Source organism: Hyalella azteca, unplaced genomic scaffold (genome assembly GCF_000764305.2).
Source record: "Hyalella azteca isolate HAZT.00-mixed unplaced genomic scaffold, Hazt_2.0.2 contig6346, whole genome shotgun sequence".
Taxonomy (NCBI): domain Eukaryota; kingdom Metazoa; phylum Arthropoda; class Malacostraca; order Amphipoda; family Hyalellidae; genus Hyalella; species Hyalella azteca.
Window position 1 is genome coordinate 136,794 of NW_025936509.1, and position 25,051 is coordinate 161,844.

The following is a 25,051-nucleotide window of genomic DNA, read 5'->3' on the forward strand; positions in this document are numbered from 1 at the left end:
AATCCAAAACTTAAGAGATCAAAAATATTGTTTAGTGAAATCTGATTATTTTCATCTGTTCATTATATCATAATGGAAAAGTAACAGGCAACGATGTACAATTTTGTTCATCGTTGCCCAATAAGAATTTGTATGATAAACATGCGTCGATCGGACGGCGTCAGCGATGCAGCACTTTCTCCTCATGGTCGCAGCTTCGTACCACAAGAAGTTGCACCTCAATGAACTTTCTTAATCCTGAGCACGGTCACTTGATGCCTCATCTCTAAGGATTCCTGCAGTCAGCTGCTTTGCTAAACTAATTCTGTAGTTTTTGCACGCGAGTTCTGGCTCTCTCCATTTAATCGTGCCCTTCCCATGTTACGTGCATATGTGCTGCTAAGCAGGGACCGTGAAAGCCCTGCGAGCTGTGGCCCTCGGGAAAATTTTTGTTCGACAAAAAACGCGAGTTTGCTACAACAGCCCGCCCCCCTAAGTTGAAGATTCAATCTTAAGGAAGAGAAAGTGGAAATTGCACGTTCTTCTGCATATGTACAAGATGACTGTGTAATTTCGTCTTGTGTTGAAGGTATTTCTTTAAACGCGGAAAATACAAATGGTAGAAAAATATTCATCTTCTTGTATAATAAGGCTTTGAATCCTTCTAATGATGGAAATTTAAACGAGATGTTCGTGCAAATGGTGTGCAACCCTGAAAAAACAACACCCCACATGTGGTCACAGCTTCTTTGTCTCGTTCAGTAATGTGAAGTGATTAAAAACGTGGCGCAGTAAAAATTGCGTTTATTGTCGTTCAAATTCTGAACGAAGTCGAAGAAAGTTGGGCCCTCAGGTTTTTAATGAAGTGACATCAATCATCGCGACGCATGAAGGCCTCTGCATGGTTTTTACGGAAATATCAATGAAACAATTAAAAAATGCTGAATTGCGCTTGTTCTGTGAATTTGATGTGAATTTATTTCATTTGCCAGGCCTTTGCAAACAATTGACTTGCATGCTCCAATTATCTCTTACTCTTACAATTATCTTATTATCTTTCTCAATCACAATTAACGAAATTCGGTATGGTTTATGGAGTCCTATAACCTAAAAATACTTAATTTAATAACAAAAAATAACAATACAACTTATTTTAAGCCAAATTAGTGCACGAGCATATGGTAGCTAGAACGACTTCTTTCTTTTCACTTATCGCATGAGCGAAGTGAAAGAGAATTAGAAGCGATAGGTGAGCTCGGCAATATGCATATCTAATGTACCCCGCGCCTCCACATCCCACGCTCTCTAAATGTAATCTAGAGACTCCAACTCTACGATCGCAGGGTCTTGCTCTGCTTTATCATGGATTGGCTGCTGGCAATGAAATAAGGGACTTCCTTGCTTAATTGAAGTATTTATTGGCTCGTTGTGGAAGGCGTAACTTGTTGAAAAAATAGAAAAGCCATATCACTGAAAAGTTAATTTGTCGGAGACTATACCTTTTCACTATGTGACGAATTTAAACGGTTGTCAACAAGGATAAAGTTCCCCTGTACTCGCATTCTTGTACCAATGAGTCAAAGTGGATCATTCGCCTTTCAAATAATATTGTTAATGTTATTAACTACAGCACCAAATTTATCAAAAAGGTTAAATTTCTTCACATCAAAGTTAGGTTTCACTTTAAAAACGCAATCAGAGCGTAAACATGCCTCAGTTAAAATTCCCGTACACCGGCGCGGCGTGTTTCGGGGGAACGATCGTGAAATTGAATACTGAAGGAAAACTCGCCCCCAAATACCGTCTGTCTTGCTGGGCTCGATAATTTCCGAAGAGATTACTGAGCCGAGAAATTTCCAGTATTGTTCATTCTATTGTCGAGTGGGGCATCTACAAATTACTTGTATAGAAACAATGGGGATCCGAGCAACAGAGAAAGTTGTAATAAGCCCTTAGTTGCCTTCTGTGCTTACAAGGAACTGGTTTAACGTAAATGGTCGCTGCTGCTAGTACATGTGAAATTTGAAACATTGGTGTTTACGAACTGACGGAATGTGATTTCATCTTTGGAAGGAGGCTCTATAGGTCATTTATGGTAATGTTTTTTTTTAATTGACACATTTGGTTCTTCTGCTGCATGACCAGCAATTGACTTCCTGGAAGATATGCTGTACAAGCGCTGATGTATTGCGAAGGTTCAGTAAATCAGGAATTCGCAATTAAAGCGAGCGAGGGTGCCATCAAATGAGAGTGTTGCGAAGGAGTTTCTAAGCGCCACTGGAAGTCAGCTGAGGCGGCATGGCTGCTGCAGGAGAGAGCAACGAAAGTCCTATATAAAGCGGGGGACCCGCGAAGCGCCTCAGTCTCTCGGCCGCACGGTTAGTCAGTCGCACGCACTCCTGGTCTGTCATCCGTCGCGCCAGATCTTGACTGCTCTGTACAATACTTGGATCAAGTGAAATTCAGGATGGAATCGGGATCGTACAAAGAGTTTCAACCCAAAGCTAACACCCCAAGGTTTACCGCCATATTAATCACATGCGTTACGGTAATTTTATGCCTCTTGATAGGTATCGGCAGCTGGATTCTTGTAACGGGTACATCTGATAATGCACTTCCCATTGATGTTAAGGAGAACACTATAGAAAAAGTTATAATTATCGAATCTGCCGATCCATCCACTTTTGTCGAGAAGAAAGGAAGCGAACTAGAGAGATCGATCCTTTCAGATGTTCAAGATGTCCTGAAATACGATCAGCAAGAATTCCCGAAAGGTGGGGATATCTCAGAGGGTTCTTTCTTGAAGCCTGATTTCCCCAAGAGCCGCCAACGACGCTCTCTGGCCTCAGCTGTTGGGCTCCAGGCTCTGAAGTACATGAACTATTTGTCATTTGGGCGTTTCATGCTCAATGAGGTTTATTCTATCACTGAATTCACCACAGAAGGTCGTAAGCTCTCAGGAGACGCAGATGCTTTCTTCCTCGACTCGGGTTATGATTTCTCTGACAACAAAAAATCCACTGACAATAAAATCGAAAAGTCAGACACTACCGCAGTTACCACCTCCACCAAAACTAAACCCAACAAGCGTCCACCCAGCGCATATGACAATGGCTGGACCCCGATGGTTAACAAAGTTTCCCTCAAGTTCATCACTGATATGCTTACTACTCTGCTCAATCTCATGCGTGAATACCTCATGAAGGACCACGTCATGGAGTGCCTTTGGTTCATGTTCTGTAAGGACATGAACCATCAGGCCAAGTACTCGGACCCCATGGGATACCTCGCACGCATCAACAGGTGAGTTCCCCCCTTTACCCCACGACCCTGACTTTCTTGCTAATGTCTCTTGCGCAATACTTGACTGTGTCATCGTTATACCTTGATGACCGCACGGCTTAAAAAACATGTCATCCTTTCTAAAAAGTGTTCATTAATTTTGTACATATCTGCTTTGAAAATTCCTTCTCTCTATGGGAAAAATTTTCATAGAAAGTAAATTATATTTCGAGGAACAGACACGGATTAAACCTTTCATCTGTCAACTATTCAATTCTGAGGTACATTCGAATGGCTGCATGCCGTCTATGTCAGATGCTGAGAAATGCTCTGGTAACAAACGAGGGCTGAGCCCCGGCTTGCTACGATGCTTCGTATGAGGGTTAGGTGTGTGTGGTGAGAACAGCAGTGTGTGTGGTGAGAACAGCGGTGTGTGTGGTGAGAACAGCGGTGTGTGTGGTGAGAACAGCGGTGTGTGTGGTGAGAACAGCGGTGTGTGTGGTAGCGTAGCGTGAACGGTTGTGCGTAGCGTGAACGGTTGTGCGTAGCGTGAACGGTTGCGCGTAGCGTGAACGGGCGTACATCACGAACGGTGCGACGAGTTCCGTACTGCATGCGCGCACTAGATACCAAGACCCAGTTGTCGCCAGGCACGATAACGTGCTTCTTGAGATCGCAAAACGGATGTCATATGGTCAACAATAAAGGCATCATAACTCCTCTTTCGTTCGAATTGATAGTAAAGTATAAAAAGCATGTATAATGTGAGAAAACACAGGGTAAAGACATTGTTCGTATTAAGTGAGCAGTTGTTCTAGGGTGGATATGAAAATTGCTGTGAAAATCTAGCGCTAGCGCAAAATTAAAATATTTCCAGTAATTCCGGTAGGCGCGACAGACGAGGTTGCAGCGAGTTTGCGACGAAATGATAAGATATACACGAGCCGTTTCATTTAATTCTGAAAAAAAAAAATCGTTTAAATATGCAAGGAAAATTCGCTCGATCATTCGGAAAATTATTGAATCTAATTTCGAAGAAATCCTAGCTAACTTTGAAGATAATATCCGATTTATGTGTGAAAGGGTTTGTATAATTGAGTGGTATATCAGATTTTCTTTTGATTTGATTTTTAAGAACACTGCCATGGACTCAGGCCTACAGCACCAATGGTCCGACCCCTCCCCCATTAACCATGAGATTTCTCCATGATCATCCACTTAATAGGCCACAAAGTTGCCTCGTAAATCACAAGCAGCGCTTCTGCTGGCACACAACGACAGAAGTTACAGAACTTAATGTTATATATATTATAGTAGAAAGCGACGAATCCAAGAACGTTCTGTTCGCAATTTTCACCGCCGGCTTCGACACTCGAATCAAGCACGTGAAACGCCATCAAAAATCACAAGCAAATCGAAGTTTCTTTTGCAAAACTTTCTTCAAAACAATGAACTAACGGACAGTTACTCATTCAACCCTTTCATCGAAAACATGGACAAAATGGCAGTTACTGCAGCAACACTTTCATCAAGACAACGAAAAAAACTGTCAGGTACTTCTGCAACAAATTCATATTTATCCCAACTCATGTATGTCTGAATGCCATTTGACACTGATTATCCTCAAGTAATCGTACAGGGATGTAACACAAACGAGGAAAATTCGTAATGCTGTGTTTTTGCACGTTTAATCGAAGTATCTTTTCTTCTAGAAGAAATCTTACGATTTTATTCTGCAGTTATAAAATATTTGCTAAACAATAAACGATGTGTTTACCGAAACCGAAACAAAACTTTGTTATTGAATATGATGATACTATTATCAATAATATTAATAAAACATATAATGCCCATCTCCTTAACGTACAAATTTCTTCACTGTCAACCTACATGATTCTAACTTCTGCTCTCGAAACTTCTACAGTATAACTTGAAACGCAATTGACCCCAGATAGTGAAGAAAAATTAGCTTTTGTAAATCAATCAGCTAATTAAGACTTAGGACTTTAAATTCTACCAAAAAATTGATTTTGGCTCAACGTATTCCCAATCAGCGATAGCTAAAAGGATACCGAAGACACCGAAGTGCATATAGTGGCAGGTTCTGGTGCCTGGTGATCAAACCAACAATCATTAAAATGCTTTATTGCACACCGGTCATCATTACAGACTTTCTGCATAAACTGGGGTACATAGCACATGTTCACGTGGCAAACAGGTAATTAACAGTCTCTCCGTTTTAACAGCTACGTTCCAAAACACATGACGATGTCTTCCTCATAAAGTCCGCGTTCTTACTGCTCGTTCCTAATCCGCAATCTCTATTCTCGATTCCAACTTTCTCTAAAACATTCTTACAATACCAATTCTAATCAATTACAAATTTACAATACCTACATATTTAATAGAAGTCTTATATTCAAACAGTAAAATTCAATTTACAACAAGCCCTCTACAACACTATTTCGCATATACCGCTGGGTTCCGGTTGAGGGCGTTCCGTCACGACACCTAATGCGTCTAGCACGACGCACTCGACTATCATCAGTACGGGGTCCCGGACAGACTGTGGAGAGTTGCGTAATGAGTTAAATTACCTCACGTAATGCTGCAGCCATAATTGTTGTTGCTACGATAAGGATATGAATTTGGCAGCTGCAGTCCATGCGAAATTGATGTGCGGTACTAACTCAGTACGAGACCAACTACTGAAGGAATTCTATCTAAAATACGAAAACTTTGTAGATGTAAACGCAAATTCTATATATTGAATAGATTCCTAATTATTTAGAATGGCAAACACTGGTCCCTAAAATGTAAGGGCCTTTGGTGACGAATAAAATTGTGCGCGAAAAGCCTTGAGCTCAGTTCTATTGATGATAATTCCATGAAAGCATTCATGCCTGCATGTCGGCTCAAGAACGCGAAAAAGCGTTGACGCGTAACAGAAACGTTGGTCGTCACCATCATGCACCCAATGTTGATGTTACTGCATCATGCTTATATTATTAGTGCACCGAGCACCTTATTTGCTGAGACCACGTGCATTCGATGTTATTGTCCCGTGAACCCGGTGTTGGACCATGAATCTCATGTTGCTGAACACTGCATCAAATGTTAGTGTAACATGCACTTATTGTTGCTGCACCATTCATTCACCAGATGGTGTTGGACTATGCACGCTACATTGATGCATCAAGCACCCTCGATGTACCAATATAGTGTAACATGAGCCCAACAATGATGCATCGAGCACTCGATTGAGATTCACATTGCACTCTACGTTGATGCTTCGAAAACCCAATTTTGCCGTGTGGGGAAAGGCTGCAAGCGAAAATAAGCTAGTAGTTTTGCAGTCTATATGAACTCATTGTTTATGTTTGTGTAACACTAACCCGTTATTCAAAAAGTTTGTTGTACTTTCAGCTTTAATTTTCAATTGTATATGGATCTCACTGTACGTTCATCAATGGTCCAGACGCTTTTGATTGGAGGAAAAGGGTTGTAGAGTATATATATATGTTCAGATATTGCTTCTGTGGACTAGTTTTGTTTAATAATAAACTATCTAGCAAAACTATGACACTTGGCAATCGCTAAAAATAGCCAGAATATTCCTGATTTCTTTCTCTAACTGAAAGTCAGACATCGAAGAGAAATTATACAAGATATCGTAACCATTTACTGGTTTCTTTATCGCTGACAAATTATGCATTGACCCAGGAATAACTGGTGTCATGCAGCCCGCTGCCACCGCATTCAGTAGCTCGCCTGGTGATTAAGTCGTTTAACAAATGAACTTCTCCTGAGTTAAGGCGAAACTGAGACAAGACATAATAATTGTTCGTTGTGTCACAACATATAACCGACGGCTCTTTGCCCCGTTGCAAGGCTTTCTCGCGAAGCGTTTCTCTTTTCTTGTTCCGTGCGATGCACTTTCTCTGACTCAACTTTCTCTGGAGCCTTTAAACCGGCAGCCTGTAGATTGGGACATACTAACTATGACTGTTTGCGCACGTAGCTTCGACTTCGGCGACGCCTGTCTCTTTTAATGCCCATTCCAACTCAAACTTTCCCTTGCGGCAGGATTAGAGCTTTCAGTTTTTGGAATTACAATTAGCTTGAGGCAACATGAACGATTATATCCTACGTTGATGTTAGTCATTTCAGTTCCTAAACACAGTCCTACAAATTTTCCAAACAAAGTACATTGAAGGAACAAAAACAATTTTTTCCTTCTATTGGCTCCCAAAAAAGGCCCGACGTGAAATATGAGACAGGGTTAAATTGTTTTACTCGCAAGGGCTCTTATTAAAATGAATGGCCTGTTATCACATAATTGGCATTACCTGTTATCACATTAGTCTGCAGAGCGAAAATTTTCTGATCTCTCTGTAATTAATCTGAAAATTTGCTAATCAAATTTTACGGTTTCTATAATAAACGGATATATTTTTTGTAAGCATCAACAGTCACATCGATGGTAAATTCATAGCTGAATTTTGACGTTTGTGACTGCTAACGTGGGAAAGTATACGAACGTCCCTGGAACCTTGTCTCACAGCGAGAGTACGACTTTTATAACTAGTAAATGGAGGCTCAGCATTAAACTTCTTGGACCTTTTATGTCAGAAACTTTCGAAGATGACCAGAAAGCGACTTTTTTTCCTCGGACTCGAGGGCGAACTTTCTGATGTATTGAGAAACGCGTCAGCAGGCATGACGAGCGTGCGACGTACGTGTTGCGTGTGCCGCTACGAACTCCGATGATCTTCGTGTCATGTTAATGGCATCGCCTATAGCAGGATAGGAATTATAGATTATTTTAAGACACGAACCGCTCGATCTGTTACTCGAGTATCAACTCTTAAAAAGGCAAAAAACGATGATTTTAACCCCAAATTAATCAGATGATCTAACCTTATACCCTTTTCGTAAGTGAAATTTACATATTCCAAAATGAGTTAAAAAACATTCAGCTCTCAAGATTATATATAAATTAATAAAAGTTACACTTTTTCGTGCATTTTCACAATATTACGTCGGTAATATTTTATTTAGCACTTTCTCTACGAGCAAAGAACTGACAAATTTCTGCAGTGAATTTTATGGAATTAAACTAGCATTCAAACTTCGAACGGTATACGAAGTTGGAGGACTTTCATTTCAAATTGTGTCGTAAGGTCAAACTCTTATTCACTCTTTATTGTTAATGTCTATGCATCTATGGCAAGTTGAATGCGGCGAATTCTCCCATGTCAGCTTTGCAGCCTAAACTGACAATTGACTGCCGGCTGCCAAGTCACTGAATAGGTGCTATATGTATTGTTTCGGTCAGATCAGGGCTTGATTCACACTCATGAGAGAGCATTCGGAGAAAAGATATATCATAAACTATCATATATCATGATACCATAAAAGATATCATAAACTATAAGAATAGATATGCAAAGGTTAATTATCTGATACTTATCTTAATAGAGCTTGAACCATTATATTTTTAAAATTATATTTAATTAATATTGACACACCAGCTTTCTACATTAACATGCAAGTGTATCATACTAATGCCAACTCATGGCGCTGCGTGCCAGGCTATAACAAGTGGAGGAAAGTTAGCCACTGCTCCCGTCGTACCCGCTTTCCCGAACTCATAAATAGAGAAATTTTCCTGCAGTCGTCGTACAATCGGACTTAATAGTTAGTTCTTTGAAAGGCTCGACAGTTATGCAGCGTTCACACACCAAACTTTCCCGTTGTTTCCGTTCCATTTAGGCGGTAAGAAGGGGCGGATGCCGTACGCTTTTTGACCCAGGAAGCCCCTTGACAGAACATTTTCTGCCGACATGAAATGCTGTCAGGACGGATACAAAACTGAAACAATCAATTTTTTATTTACTTTTATCAAATAATTAATAAAAGATAACAAGGTCAGAATGCGTATACTTTTCAGAACTACAATGTTAATCAACTTCTCTACTAAATTACGTATTATTAATTAACTGAAAAAAACGTGGTCAGAACCCCTTAGGCAGAATCGCATGGTAATCTGACTGAGATTTTGTTTGCCTTCATCATAGAGTGTCACCGATAGGAGCACCGGTTCAATCAGCACTGGCAAAACAATGGGTTCAGGTCCTGATATGTATTTTCTTGTAGGCACGGCAAGCAGTTTCACCTTCAAAAGGTAGCGCAGAAAAAAATCTCTGTCCTGCTCAGAAGTGAAAGCGATCATGTGCTGCCTTGGGCATATCCGAGGAGGCCATTTCATTTTCGGCTCTGCTGGCTCACCTTTTTGTGACACTCTGCTAAACTAAATTTTAAATTTTTTATGATAATTTAATTTCATTTTAATTTTGTGATCATCCTGACTCGTAGCAACTCCCAGCCAAATTGAGTCTCATTTAGCAACCGAGACACATCGGGTGAAACTTATTAATACATCAAAAAATGGGTTGCATTTATCTTCGGTTTACAACACGAGTGAGGATTGCCACAAATGTACACAAAGTTTCTGGATTGAAAAAAAAAAATTAACTGATTTTATCAGTTCGAGATGCCCTCCTGGACGAGAAACGTCATATATTGTTGTCATATATCGCACGGTGAACTTTAAGCCTTTCTCTGAACTTTCTTAACATTGACCTGCTTTCGGCACCGCCTGATCAAACTTTCATGGTTAGCAGCACCGTCGTACTTTCCAACGAAGCTTTCTCCAAGCTCTCGTTGATCATCGGCAGCTCGTTTGCACTGCAATCTATAATGGTTTCTTTCTTCACGCCCGTAAATTGATTTGCCAAATTGCATGCGCAAGGCTCAGCTGTTGTCCAAGCGCACAAAATTCTTTGTGATACACATAAATATGAAATTATTAGGATGATTAAATTGCCAAGAATCTGACTATATGAGACAGTCCATGTCAATACAGCAGCCAGTGCTATTGCCTCTGATGCAACTTGATTGCTATTATGTTGCTAATGAGTGATGTAGCTGGCCACACTACGTAACATTGAGATTGAAATGTTGCTGTCGTTTCAAAGCGTGACTAACATTGATACAGCATTAGCTGATATGTTTAATGTTGTATTATAAACATGATTCTGCTCATTAACAACTTTTCCTGTGGCTACAGCAGCTGTGGTTCACGGCAGATGTTTGCGGCAGTAGCATTTTCTTTGCACAAATAAATCTCTCATCCAAGTGAATGTAATGTAAAGTTCTCAACAAGTTGCATCATGAATTTTAATTCGTATTATGAAGAAAATCCACATCAATCAATCCACATAATAATAATATAATAATAATAATAACAATAATAATAATGATAATAATAATAATATTAATTATATAATTATAATTATAATAATAATAATAATAATAATAATAATAATAATAATAATAATACCGATAACAATAATAATAAGAATGTAAATATAAGCAGATTGAAAGAACCGCTCGCCATGTTAGTTGAAAAAAAAGGCTGGACAATAAGCTGAGGTTTCCCTTCTCTAAGTTGTTATTGCCGGAAAAATCATCTAAAGCGAAATAGATGTGCTTGATGAAATTTATTTCTTATCAAGAAAGAATGCATTCCGATAGACATTACACTTGTAATATAGGTACATTTTCTTATTAATGCAGTTCAAATTTTTAAAATATTAATGAATCTTTGTTCTTTTTGTCATCACAAGCACATAAAGTTTCGAAGTTGATCAAAAACCTCCGCATTACCCATCGAATCTGTCCATATAAGATGATAAATAAAAAAAAGGATAGACCCCAAAATCCCATTTCATGGAATTTTTGCCTCTTACTTTAACGTCTTAAAGTCTGAATCATTTGGGAGCACATGCGTTTCGGAATTAATATGTTCTGACCTGAATTAGTATAATAATAACGACTTCCATCATCATCGCGTCGTTCCACTGCCCTCAATAACGGATTGTAAGCGTTTCTTTGAGGCTTTAATGACAAGTCATCTTCCATCAAATACCCATCAAGATTTCACTTATGCAGAAAGTGTTAAAACCAAACAATTGTAGGTCAAGCTAAGACATAAGCGACTTAAAATTCGACGTTCCTATCATAATTTCTCGGTAATGTAGTGAATGCATGAATAGAATCTAACTAAATCATTGTTACTGAAATGAAGCACTTGTACCCGAGACAAACAGGAGTTACTTTGCGTTACAACTGAGTCCTTATGCAAAGTAATGGCAGAATGGAAGATGCTAAGTGTATTTGGTATTCTTCTCGCTTCGACGCCGTCTTTGTAGTTGTGTTTGGAAGCTGGACGCTGCATAAGTTTACTGAGGATAGTTGTGTGCTCAGTGAGCCCTCCATTGTGCTAGAGTCGTCTGCAAGCCGCTGTCATGGTTGAGTCAGTTCCTCCATGAAAACCACAGCTTGATTCTAATTCTACCCTGAAGTATACAACTAAAATGAGACCTTTTTAAAGCATGTACATTTCTCTAATGTTTTCTTACAATGATGCCAATGGGTCGCATAACGGTTGCCAGCATAGTTGCCGACCATGGGAGTTATGTCCTACAAAGTAAGCGCGAAATTCTCATGACCCGCTAATACCTCGTGGACTTCGACGAGTACAGCGCTGCAAAAACTATGGTATTAACAGCAAGTGTGGATGAGGAACAAGAAGCATATTGAGTTCTTTGAATATATATGCAAACAAAGTAATGATTAAAGAGATATCTTTGCTTGTTGATACTGCAAGATAGAGATGTCAATGCGCGACCTCAGGCCCACGGCGTCGCTTTCACGGTGTCTGTGCTCGGTGTTTCTCACACTTAGCGTGACTTGAGGCAAGCTCTCGCACACACCGTAATTAACTTGTATCTATTATCTTATAGAGGGACTCCGGTACCACAAGCCACATTTGTGCATCGATTAATTGAGCGATTGCTTTACAGTAAGCAAGACCATTAAAATAAACCTATGTTCGCATGTAATCAGAATAATATGAAGAGGCTCCCAGCGTTGAATGGAAAGATACCAGTAGAATAAAATATAATCCTAGATTTCTCCGACCTCAATTACTTTACGAATTTCTTTATGAAGATTTTTCTCCATAAAACACCACTGTTTGTTGGCGTTACGGTATACTGACGAGGCATCTCCAGCCCTCTGATGACGCCTGCGCAGCCGTGATCGCTGAAGTGCCGTTCCATGAACTCGTTAACCTTATTAGCAATATTTGCTTTGCCCTCCAACGGCCTCACGCGCATTCTGCTGTTGACTCATTTGCCTGAGCTCGACGTTGATGTAGGAGCCCATCTGCTGCTGTTGTTGTGTTACTTGTGTTGTATGGTTGTCTGTCATTTCTGTGGTATAAATGCATGATTGCCAACAATTGTTTAAGTCACAAATTACTCATGATGGGAGAAGACTCATCATCGTAAAAAATATATCCCATTAAATTAAAATCCCATCAATTAAAAATATCCTATCACTTATTCGAATATTTCTGCACCTCATCATATTGGTTTAAGTAGCAATCATCTAAAATTGAGATTTACAAAGTTAGGGAGCCTTGCCTGTACGCTGATAGAGTTAGAAGGCCTGCTTAGGAGACGATCACGTCTTTGCACTGCAAAATCTACACGCATTGAAATTCCGTCTTATAATTAATTTTATAGAACAGAAGTGTCGGCACAGAAGAAATATGCCCATGGCCTGTTGCCGATTCTTGTACTTTTCGTGGCTTGATTCCGCAGGGGATCCGGCCTTCTGAGCCCGATCTCTCCATAAGACCGTAACTGACGATTGATTGAGGCAGCTGCTGGACTTATTGCGTCCGTAAGGTGCTAGGCATTTCAAAATTGAACATATGCTCCTGCATAGCTTCGTCTTGTCTGTTCTTTTGAAGGCGTTCATACTCGGAGCGTCGACGATGCTATCAGCCAATATATATATATATAATCAGGGAGGCTGTTCCACATGTCGGTGACACAAAGCGAGAAGAGGTGTTGTCGCATGGATGTGTTACGTCAACTCAGTGAAATTTGGGATTTAGGAAAATTCTCCGTCTGGAAAGCGTAATTATGAATTTTTCAACTTGAATTTCAGACAGCTTTATACAGCCACAACGAAAGGTTGAGCTATGCTATTAGAAAGTGCATTATGTTACGTCTATAGGAAAAACTTTTATGTTTCTTACGAAGAATTTTATGGAATATATACCTATTTAATTTAAATAATTTTGCGAGAAAGCCGTTCATTGTTTACGCTCTTACGGGGATAACGGAGTGTAGAAAAGGAGATGCACGAGTAAACTGAAACTACGAAGAAAAACTCATTTCTTTGTAGAAATAAGTTTCTTTCTTTCTTTCTTTGGTAACTTATACAAAATTACAATATCCAACATCTAATGCCAATTTTTGCTTGTGATTGTGCCAATCGAAACAACATAGAATATAAGATATTCGATCTATTAATGCCAATTTTTATTTGTGAACAATTTAGGGGTCAATCGAAACAAAATAGAATATAAGATATTCCACTTCTAGCCTTGAAAATATAGTGGGCTGGAGGCTGAGATCTAATAATGCCAATTTTTATTTGTGAACAATTTAGGGGTCATAACAACAGAGCATATAAGATATTCCACTTCCAGCCTTGTAAATATAGTGGGCTGAACAACGGACAAATTTGACATACACCATCAAAGCCAACGGTCGATGAAATATTTATGTTACGGACTTCAAACAAAGCACATAATTTCGTCCTGCGACTCGTTTTTTCATTCATAGACTCAATTCATAACACTTGAGCTTTGCAGCAATGCATGACATCCATGATGTAGGGATCTGAATACCGCACAGAGTAAATTCTGGTCCAGACATGACCAAGGCAGTGAACGTGCAGGCGCTATTTCAATTATGGGTCGCCTGCCGAAGACCACCACTGCCCTGGATGTAATGGACCATCATGATTCCTGCCTTCCGGAACGTAGCCTTCAACACTTCAAGCCGTCCGTATCTAGGCCGTGGGTCGAACCAGCCCTCGGTCGAACGGCCACTTGTCGAAGGACGATAAATTTTGGAACAGAACTATGCTATCCGAAACCTAACCTCAGATGCGGTGAACGTAAAATTACGTAATTTAGCGATACCTGGAAGTCATATTCGATCCGCGGCCTGGTGGTGTACGGCAGGTGGTGGTCAAGGCCGGAAGAGGACAGAGCCGAGTGGTGCACGGCTGATTGGTGTAGGTCCGGAGAGATCCAAGGCGTTCGATTCAGGGCTTATTGGTGCACAAAATTAGTGGTGCACGGCTGCGCTCCCTCAATTATGACTTCCGTATCGCTCCAGTTTCTGGCACGAACTCAAAATTTCTAACTTTCTATCAGGTTCGGTGAAAATTAACCATGCTCAATCCACTGGAAGTATTTTTATATATAATCTATGCAGACTCTAAAATTACTGTTCATTTAGCAGACCTAGTTTTTGGCTAACAGTCAGCAATTTATTTCTTTTCAACATTTTCGTGATTTAAGGTGATGTCGTCATGAATAATACTTTTATAACAATTACAAAATTTTATAAATTAAATAGGAAGCTATATATAAAAAATCGTTTCTGCATCATCTGAGCCGTCATTCTTAAACTTTTCTTACTCTACAGTCTTGCCGTTGAAAATTGTTTCCCATCTTTCAGGCTCCAGCCTCCAAGGTTTTTAATGTAAACATAATGTAGTTTTAAGACTATACAGTGGTTAAAGAGCCGTGAGATTCCGTTAAATTCCATCTCATCAATTATTTGTGAATTAATTTTAAAATGAATTTATATTTTAATTTGGAGCAGCATCATTTTAATATTATTATTGATTGTTCGGAATAACAATTCCTCCGGCTTGTTTTAGAATAGTCAGACATCAGAAAAATTTTCTTTGTAAAAATTTGAAGGGATACTTCGTATAATATTGCAACCAAGCGGCACTCGCATGTCCGCTGCGCTATGCCAATAATTGCAGCCGAGTGTAGTTATGGTCGCCATCCATAAATTACAATTCATCAATCACTACTACTCTGAACGAATATTTCCTTAGACTGAGAGTCCTGAATGTCAAAAATTTCCTAAAAAATACGGCGTTGTCAATAAAAAGCACTTGGCAGTGTGCACTGTTTTAAAAAAGTGTTAACATAACATAACATAACATCGTGATGTCGGAACTATTAATATAGAACTATTAATAAATGCGTTGTCTCGGGGTGAACCGTGAAGTGGGCGTATGCTTAATGTTATTAAAATTTTATGAAAACCGATTAGTAATTAGGTGCCGTCTCATTATTTTTTCACATGTAAATATACGTCTATAGGGATGAAAGTCATTAAACTTTCAAATCTAGATCTTGTTGTACGTAGTTTCAAACTTTTGAAATCAAAAATTGAAAACATTACAAATTATTCTCGAATTCTCAAATATATCTTCGCTTTGTTCTCAAATATATCTACAGTCAATTACATAATACAAGCTCTCGCTACTCAGCAAATACTGCACTTACCTCGCCGTTCGTCACGAAAAACCGTATAATACTGGTCAACAAGAATTTGTACGATCGGATTACCATATAATAACTACGAAGCTGTTTCGATTTCACTAGAAAGTTGTGCTCCCGTTTTTTTTTGTACATAACTAATAGCTCGTTTTTATTGAAAACCGGCGACCTAAGGGAGTCGTCTGGGTCTAAAAAAAGTTCTGTATTTACTGGCCGATCTCTTAGCAACTTCACAGACATTTGTAAAACACGAAAGCAAGATCTGTGTTTTCGTATGATTTATTTATTTATTTTATTTTTTTTTTATTTTATTTTTTGAGAAAATGAAGGCCATCGCTTCATATCATAAGAGAATACTGACCTCGTGAAGAGCAAGCACCGACAGAGAGAAGAAAGAAACTGAAAATGAGAAGATGAGTAATAGAATTAAATAATTATTGCTGTGTCCAGGTGTTACAAGCGGTCTGCACGTGACTTCTTCTTCACCTTTAACCTGTCATCAATCAATAATAAATAAGAAAATGAAGGAAAACGGGAAATGCATGGAAAACGGAAAAAATATAACTCAGTACTCACTGCAGTGAGTGACAGAGAACGCATTTTCTCGTCGACGAAAACTTGAGGTCAAGGACGGACGGACAGACGGACGGACAGACAGACGGACATGGCGAGCACAATAGTGCATTTTTTCCATAGATGAGAAAAAGCGGTAAAAAGAGGTACCTTTTAAAAATATCCTCGTTCAATTTACGTGCTACCACATCGAGAGACATATCATTCGATTTTTAATGCAAATATATAGCGAGTCCAGCAGTTTTTTTCAATTTTTTTCTTTTCCAATTTTTTCAATTACCATAATATCCCCCTACTAATTTGTTGTCATGGGGAAAAAATGTCATTCGTCGAAAGTATTCATAGTCTTAGAATTAGATGAAGACGACCACAATTGATTTTTTCATTATTTAACTGGCGTAAAATCCCGCGTCAATATCAGGGACGATATCAATTTGCGTTGCACAGAAAGACATTTTTTGAGAGCGTCAGAAGTGTGTCGAGTGAGAACAGTTAGGTTGCAGCGGCAAACGGACCGGATCGCTAGAGGGCACAACCGCGGCTGCAGCGGCTCCCTGAGCGCGCGTTGTTCGCTCAGTCATTCTCGGTGAGGTGGTCGCGTCGTTTCTCGGCGTAGTGTTGCTCCGACGCTGCTTCCGTGAACATTATCATATCTGGCTACTGTAAAAAATAAGGGCATTAAGACTCATAAATAATCCGTGGTTTCAAACAAAATTACCTTGTTCGTTGAACGTATAAATCAGATTATAAAAATACAGATGTATGATGAATTCGACAAAACGTTGAGCATGGAAATTGGCTATGATAATGCAATTCGAGGTTTTATGAGCAACATATTTTCACAGTAATTTTGGAATATTCCAAAGCGATAAGAACATGACGCGCAAAACATTATTGAATGACAATAGGAAATCTGGAGGAAGGTCGTTTGACGACAACTACTCTTCGAACGAAGAATCGGTTCGAAAAACTTCCAGTTGGACGGAAACAAACGAGAAGATCAGCAATAAATATTCAGAGTCAAAGTTCAATGACGACTTGGAGGGCATTCATCATGAAGAGTCGATCAGTTGCGAAAGCTCCACGCCTCCAGCCGATGAGGCAATGAAGGTCAATATTCTTTACCGAGGAATGGTATATAGAATCAAGGGCATTAAAGTGATTTGTTCTGTTGTCGCTGGCATTATTATTCTTTTAGCGGCCATGTTACTTCTAGGTTTATGGATCGTTGTGGGGTCCAAAGAAAATGGGGAAATAAACTGGCCTTGGAGTCCTGAAGCGCACGACATGGAGTTGCCATTGAACAAAACCATAGAGGACACGACAGTTATTTTTCCTTTTATGAAAACCGTTCAACTTGCATCCATTGACGGGCATACTCAATCAAATGTAGAAAAATTAGAAAAAAACAGCAAAAATCCTGTCTTGAATACTTCAGAAGAGGTTGAAGAAGCTCTTGGCCATTTCAAAGCTGTCCATCCGCCACCAAAATCGAATGAACACGAGGCGGCAAAAGCGACCCCTTCTGACGATCTCTATGTTGAATATGATTATTACTATGTAATTGACCCAGCGGTAGAATACAGCGTCAAGCATGAGACACTAGTGAAGGCTCCACCAGGGTTCACCGAAGAGTCTAAAGTTCATCCAGAGCCCGCAGTATCGCAGGAAGAACGCTCAAAGATCATTATAGCCAAACGGCCTGAACTGTTGAGCAACGATTCTTTAAAGTCATCTGAAGAAGGTTTGGTCATAGAAAAAATTCCTCCTCGCAGTAGTCCTGTTTTTGACAATCATGAATCTTCCAACGGAGAAATAAAATCTGAATCGGTTGTATCTAATGAATTTGATGATATTGATGACGATAATGAGCCGTTGAAGCGATTTGAATTTAAACCATCTTTCGAAATCAGGCCAGCCTCTGAAAAAATAGAGTCCGATTTGTCTAGATCGCGACCTGTTGAAGACATCTCAATAATCGATCGATCTCCTCATGATCACTCAGCTTCACTTAAAGAATATACAGAATATGGTAGTTTTTATTCTGATGATGATACAACAATTACAAAAACAAGTTTAGATGACATCGCAAAGGACGAAAGTAACTTAAATTTTGAATCCGACGCAACCGTCGGCAGAATCCAAGAATATCGAAAGCCTACTAACCCAGTCGAAGCTTTCTTCTTTGAAGCTCAACCCGACTCCCAAGATGAACCTGATCCCCACAGAGAAGTATTCAAGAGCAGGTACGACGCTTCTCAAGTAATTCTGGATGACAACGATGGGAGAGACCCAGGCTACACTAGATACTTTGGCGATGAATCTCATTCTGATGTTTTTGCAAGACGCTTTGGCCAAAGCAGATCAAATGAACAACAAAGAAGACAAATATTTGGATCAGAGTTATTACCAGCATCGAGTGATGTTCGAGTATCGGTACCTGGTACAGTTCACCCAATCCCTTATGTTCGGAGGTCGCATATTAGTGCAGGAGTCAGGCCACGAATTGCCCACGATGATCCGCATAGTTTTTCTGCTAGAAGAGGACATGGTCCCCTGTTCCAGTCCCGCGAATCACAAATACATAATTTACCTCATCCGTTATCGGTACAAAACTCACGAATTCCTTCGAATCAAGAAGGTATTCCGAAACCTACAGCTTTCCATATCTTGAGTGGCCCCGTCCAGCGGCGATATGGCCCTAATACCGAAAGCTCGCAGTCTAAATCAAATGGTATTGTGGGTACACTTCGGAGGATGTACGAAGTCGCTTCATCACTCGTACCCTTTTCAAAATCATCAAGGTCGGGAGAGGAGGAGAATACCGGTGAGTTCTTAAGAGATTTTGTGAAAGAATCTTCTGCATATGGCACGGTCTCGAGGAATATGCGGGCAATTCTTGCACAATCACTGGATCGCTATGATGACATTCTTTTCAAAAGAAAGAGGCGACCCTTGAGCGCCTTTGAATTGTACTCTTTAACTTATACTTTCCTTGACATATGGAGTTTTCTCTTTGAAAAAGTAGGAACACTTTCTGGGAAAGATCTATCTGCCCTCTCAAAGAGAGTTGCAATTATGAGAGATTCTGGGTTAACGAATGCCACTACTCCGGACTATGTCACTGGTGAACCGTCGTTAGATTACGGCGAATTAGATGCCACAATAAGTGCGTTGGAGGTTAGTGCTGATTCGGTCCAAGAAACGAAAGAAGTACCTGATTCACAATCCCATTCGGAACGTTTCGAAAATAGCGCGTTTCCTGCGCTTAAAACATTGCTTAACTTCGGTTCCGCTTATATGCAGTATGATTATGCGCTAGACTGCCTCATGCTTCTCTATTGCAAAGATCTTGACTCCAATTCTCGTGAAAATGGATGGGGCGTTTTAACTTCTAACTTGAAGAGGTGAGTTTCGATCCATGATTACGCATTTCGTGAACTAAACTGAACCCATCGTTGTACATAATAAACAAATAATTCTCTGTTCCTAAAAATCTTCAGAATGATTCGCGAAAATCACCGGTAAATCTTTCGGCAAAGATGCGATCAGGTTTCCACAGCGCAAAACAAAGTTTCTGGGCCAGCGATAAAAGTAAAACCTGTTCCAATATTCAGTCCAGCAAGTTTTTCTCAATTCCCGTTACCAGCGCTTCATTAGGTGGCCTCATTCCGGCAGGTTGTTTGAAACACGTTACCATGGAATTGCTGTCGCTGTACATCTCAACCATATGCTACCCAGACAATTGCATCAAATTACAGTAATCCGCATTAAATATCCGTAGACCGTAGTAGTATTTTATCAGAAGTTACCAAATTCTAATTGTGCTCCGTCTGGCTGGTGGAAAAATTCAATACACATAAATGCTTCACTAATTTTTTTAAGATTACCTGGCCGCGATTGCTTTCTCGAAATTTTTGAAAATGTCGGTGAAAAGTTAGACTTCCGAATCTCTTGCACATCAAATGAAACCTGAAAGGATCCTTCCATCAGCGTAAAAAAAGTATCACAAAAGTAGACCGAGCCAACAACACAAAACTAATTTGCTTAAAAAACTAGGCTTCTAAATAATTATTCTGAAGAACTGGAGTACAGTATTCATTCGATTTTATTGACCATATAATATTTATCACATTTAAATATTTTTTATAAAAACAACGAATCGTTATGCTGGAGAATAAGTGTCCCAGAAATGCTCACAAGTGATTGAGGTCAATAAATGAGTCACGAAAAGCGTTGTTTGTGGACCGCATCAAAGCGTCCCGAGTAACGGTTAAACTGAGTGCATGCATACGCGCCATGAACAGCGCCATGGCTGCGATGCGCTCAGCTGGAGTCTAGGCGTATCGATGGGAATAAAATTTTTGTACCTTCAGTAGAAGGTTATGTTTCAAGAAATATTATAAAGCAATGAAAAATGGTTGAATAATGTTTTCCTCATTAGAAAGTTTTTTCTCTTTTCTATACGAAATTAATATGTTAAGGCACTTCAGCTTTTCGTGAATAAAGTCATTGAGTTAGGAAGGCTTTTGTTCGCTCAGAGAAGCTTCAATTCCGCTAATAGGAAGATTATTGTAACGAAGTGCGGTTAAGGAGTTGATTATATCGTGTAAATTTCTTTTGGGAGGTTTTCTAAGTTTTACTTGCATAGGTATGGCGTTGGTACTTTGAAACAAATTTCTCTTCGAGATTTCTTTTGTTGCAAAGATAAAGTCTAAGTAAAACATTTTAAATCGTAGTACCACCGATTTTAAATCGTAGTACCTTCAGTATGCTGACCGATTTCAATATGCAGGCTAACATATTGAGTCAGTCATCGATCTTGTCATGTAGAAAGTTGGAGCGACAGGTGCTGATGCCTGGCGTTGTGAAGAGAAAGCTTCTTGGATAGTAGATTGCAATTCACGTCCATCCTTAGGTGGTAGGATCGAGGGCCCTTATAGCCAGGAAGCGTACGTGTTTATTCCTAATTTGTACTTTCCCTTTCGGGTTTGCTGTACGCGACCATTTGAACCTGAATATCAATATTCGCACTTTCTAACTTCTATGGAATACCAATGAGCACGGTCCTCGTAAAGGGATTAAATGCGAGCGTGACTTTAAACTTCGAAAGGCAACCACGCATTCGCTATAGTAATGTCCTTACATTGACTTATAATGGCTGATCAAATTTTTTTCTAACAAACAGGCTCTTTGTTAGTGCAGGGCGGGTGAATCTTGATTGTGTTTTTTTAAGAGCCGTGACTAACATATATTAGTAGAAAATAACTCTTAAATTTCAACACAACGGTCAGTATCATGTCGTTTTCAAAAGATACTTGGCGCTTGGTAAAATGTGACGCACAGCATATTAATATGATGAATGGCGTTAGACCATAATAAGAATAATACTTATGCTGAATATGAAGAAGATATCTCATTAAGTTCTTTTCCTACGATTTTTTTTGTCCATACAATAACATTTATGCTAAATTTCTCGGTTAAATTATTTTTCAATTATAGAATTTTCCCATTTTATTCAAATGTTTTCAGCTTATTATCCATTATATATCTAAGAAACACGGAGCTAAATCACCTATTTCTCTAAATGCATGATACTATTCATAATAATTACTTCGCATGAACTATGGCATGAGATTAAATTTCAATTAGCGATGACAATTACTCAATGTTTGAAATGGATGAAATTTATATACATCGTTTCTAGACATCTGTTTTAGAGAAAATGTTGTAAAAACTCTTTAATACATATTTCATGCACTATAAACTTTATTAGCGTTTTTCAGTAGCATACAAAACTTTATATATTTTGTTATATAATTTGAAGCAGTAGTGTTGTATCTCAAACTGAAAATTTGCTTGAATTAATGGCGCATATTTTAATTTTCAAACATTAGATACTAATTATTTTTAATCACTGAAATCTGTCGACATTATTAACGATGTTATTTTTTCATTACAGCGTCGGGCTCAAGGTTCTGACTGACAAGGAGGGCCGCGAGACCGACACCGTGTCCAGCGTCTGGCGAGCCCTCACTGACTGGGAGCCCCTCGAGTGTGACGCCATGTTCCCCAAGTAAGTGTACCGAAACGCACTAGTTTACTCTTACGCTTCTTAATATTTTTGAATATTTTCCGTTAACTGTCTTCAGCGATCGTGTCGTACTAACACGATCGTACTAATTTAGTCGGTATAATATATTCATGCAATGACATATTAGAATGTACAGATGGTAATATGATGGAATGGGCCTTCATAGAGAATATTTATGGATATCTGTCCGGGTGAAGGTGGCGTCAGCATCACAAACCGTTACGGTAGCAGTTGTTCAGTATCACGGCGACGCTTCTGCGCGCGTGTTTACACAGCGTCTCTCAGCAGGCATGTCAGGCCGTGCGGCGTTCGTAACGGGACAGGCAGATTAGAAACAAAGATATGGCAAATGCATATTTGCTACCTCGCAAATATCGTGGTCCGAGTTTCAGGAACATCTCTTATTTCCGAGTGTTCGACAGGCAGCATAAGTGCACAAATTTATAATGGTAAAATTCAGTCCAGTAAAGTTAAAAAGTCGATTGACAAGGCGCTCTGTTTCTAGAACTTGCGTGCTCTTGTTTTTGTTTTCATATGAATAAGGTGAAGTGCGGCCAAGAACAGCAGTAACAACTTTAATTATGTTTCGTGAACTATCCGTAATTCCTCAAAGAAAATTATACTTCCTTCTGTTGTTAGTTAATTATTTGAATAATGTAAAATATTACTCGTAATCTAGCATCATATTGAGTCATATTTGTTTGAAAAGCTGAAATATGTGTTAGGATCATTTTGATGATAGGCATTGTGTAGTGCCTTTACATCAGGTTACTTTTTGGGATTTAATTGTGAAAATTGCTTAGAACAAGTAGCCAACAAGGGAAGTAGTCAGCAAGAATGTTCAAGTTGCCCGTGAGGTTATGTATAACAACCTAAGAGGTCGGACTATTATTCAGAGATCGAATAAGGCCTAAGAAGTGAACGTATCGATTGGAATAATACGGTCGGCAATTCCTCCTTTGCATCGGTCCAGTTGTAAGAAGCAGATATATTTTATTCTCCGTTCCGGAAGTTTTAGAAAAACTGTTATTGAATGAAATGTACATAATAATTGTTCTGTTAGGAATCTAAAAACTTTTCAACCGCACGTCAACAGAGTTGAAAATAATATACAATGGTATCCACTCAAACTGGCTCGGATCAAACAGACATCCACGTACAAACTTTTTAAAATTCATTATCGACAATAGATGTTGGTGTAAACATATCATGCAAAGATTTGTCGCTGACATGTACTGAGATCATTGCTGATTTTGATGTTATTTTACAGGTGTGATGGTACAAAGGCGCTCGAAATCGTGAACGAAGTTGCTAATGCATCGCGAAAGTAAACAACCTTGCTCATGCAGCACTGCCGATGTGGAGCTCCATTTCGGATATCACGACACCTCATGAAGTGGTCACAAGAATTATTTTCTCCTAGACGAGTCTCTTAATTGGCTGCATCAGATGACAAGCTCAAGATTTATTTGCACAGCTTCAAAAAAAAAAACTCACTGTTTCTGAAAACCACACATTCCAAAAATTCTGAAATTGCTCCGAAAAATTTGCTGATTGGCTATTCTGCTGCTCATATTGTGAAAATTCTATATTTTTGACTGAATTTTGACTTATAAAATCGTCATGAAAACCATGTATGCACACACGGAGCTTGCTCAAATTTTAGATCTTACAAGAACTTTGACCCAGTAACATTCTTTTTCTTCAGTTTGAAGTTTATGATGTCAATTAAGTAATTTTGACTTTATCTTCTTTTGGTGCCAATTTTGAGGACGCAGAACGCTAGTTGATGCCTACAAATTTGACATCGCCATAGACCGATACAATTATCATCGAACTTCAGAGTTCTATCTATTTATTGCTCGTTTTTGTTGTTGTTAAGTTTGTTGATTGTTATTTATTGACTTTTTGTCTTCTGCTCAGACTGTAGTTGAATTTTTCTGAAGTTGAAGGAAATATTTTCTTTATTAAGAGGTTTCTCTACTTACATTATTTATCAAGATACAAATTTTGAAACAAGGTCTTCGATTAGCGAAGATTAATTTAGTTTCAATAGTGATGATTGATAATAAACTTTTATTCATTATTTGTGTATTATTGTACAATTTGTATATTTTTAATTATAATGGCAGAAGGATGATGTGATATTGTCGATGAACACATAATGCTTACATGTATATACAGTCAGGAAAACCAACAATATGCTTGCGAGGTAAATCTTATAAAATAAACAGCTATTGATTGCAGACTGTTAAGAATTTTCAATTTACAATCACAAATTGCACTTCAATGATGGATTGAACGCTGAAAATCGAGCATTAGATCAATTAGGCAGATACTTTGTGACAGCGCAGATTAACACCGGTAAAAACATTGACCGCACAAAACTTCTAACGTGGCCTGAATTGACTCGAATTGATTGTCACTATGAAATAGTGCTGTATTTTTCACAAATATATAAAAAATTGGGCGTCACTATCAAATCGCCTATTATGACTACAGACGCCAGCTTTCAGAAGGCCAAATTGGTACCAGCCAGATGTTTATTTTATTATTCACCCGAGGACAGGATTCCACACCTATTGTGAAGAAGTGCAAGCCGTAAA

At 39.0% G+C, this 25,051-nt stretch overlaps 1 protein-coding gene across 2 annotated transcripts; it reads left to right on the forward strand.

The window, feature by feature from the left end:
- The first annotated feature begins 2,319 nt into the window (after nucleotides 1-2,319).
- Nucleotides 2,320-24,497, forward strand: LOC108672540. Of its 2 annotated transcripts, XM_018160230.2 has the most exons (3): nucleotides 2,320-3,282; nucleotides 22,314-22,427; nucleotides 23,716-24,497. In XM_018160230.2, exons 1-3 carry the CDS (start codon nucleotides 2,447-2,449, stop codon nucleotides 23,774-23,776), a joined length of 1,011 nt encoding a protein of 336 aa, XP_018015719.1. In that variant the 5' UTR covers nucleotides 2,320-2,446; the 3' UTR covers nucleotides 23,777-24,497. The 2 variants fall into 2 exon arrangements, with proteins under 2 accessions (XP_018015719.1, XP_018015718.1); XM_018160229.2 differs by lacking the exons at nucleotides 2,320-3,282; nucleotides 23,716-24,497 and adding an exon at nucleotides 16,944-19,178 and having other exon boundaries at nucleotides 22,314-22,400.
- The last annotated feature ends 554 nt before the right edge of the window (nucleotides 24,498-25,051 follow it).

What these genes read in the sequence shown, in the direction of transcription:
- LOC108672540 (XM_018160229.2), top strand. Translation starts at nt 17,228, where the DNA reads ATGACGCGCAAAACATTATTGAATGACAATAGGAAATCTGGAGGAAGG. An exon ending in GGGAGAGGAGGAGAATACCG is followed by an intron (nt 19,179 to 22,313) that starts GTGAGTTCTTAA and finishes TTTTCATTACAG; the next exon opens with CGTCGGGCTCAAGGTTCTGA.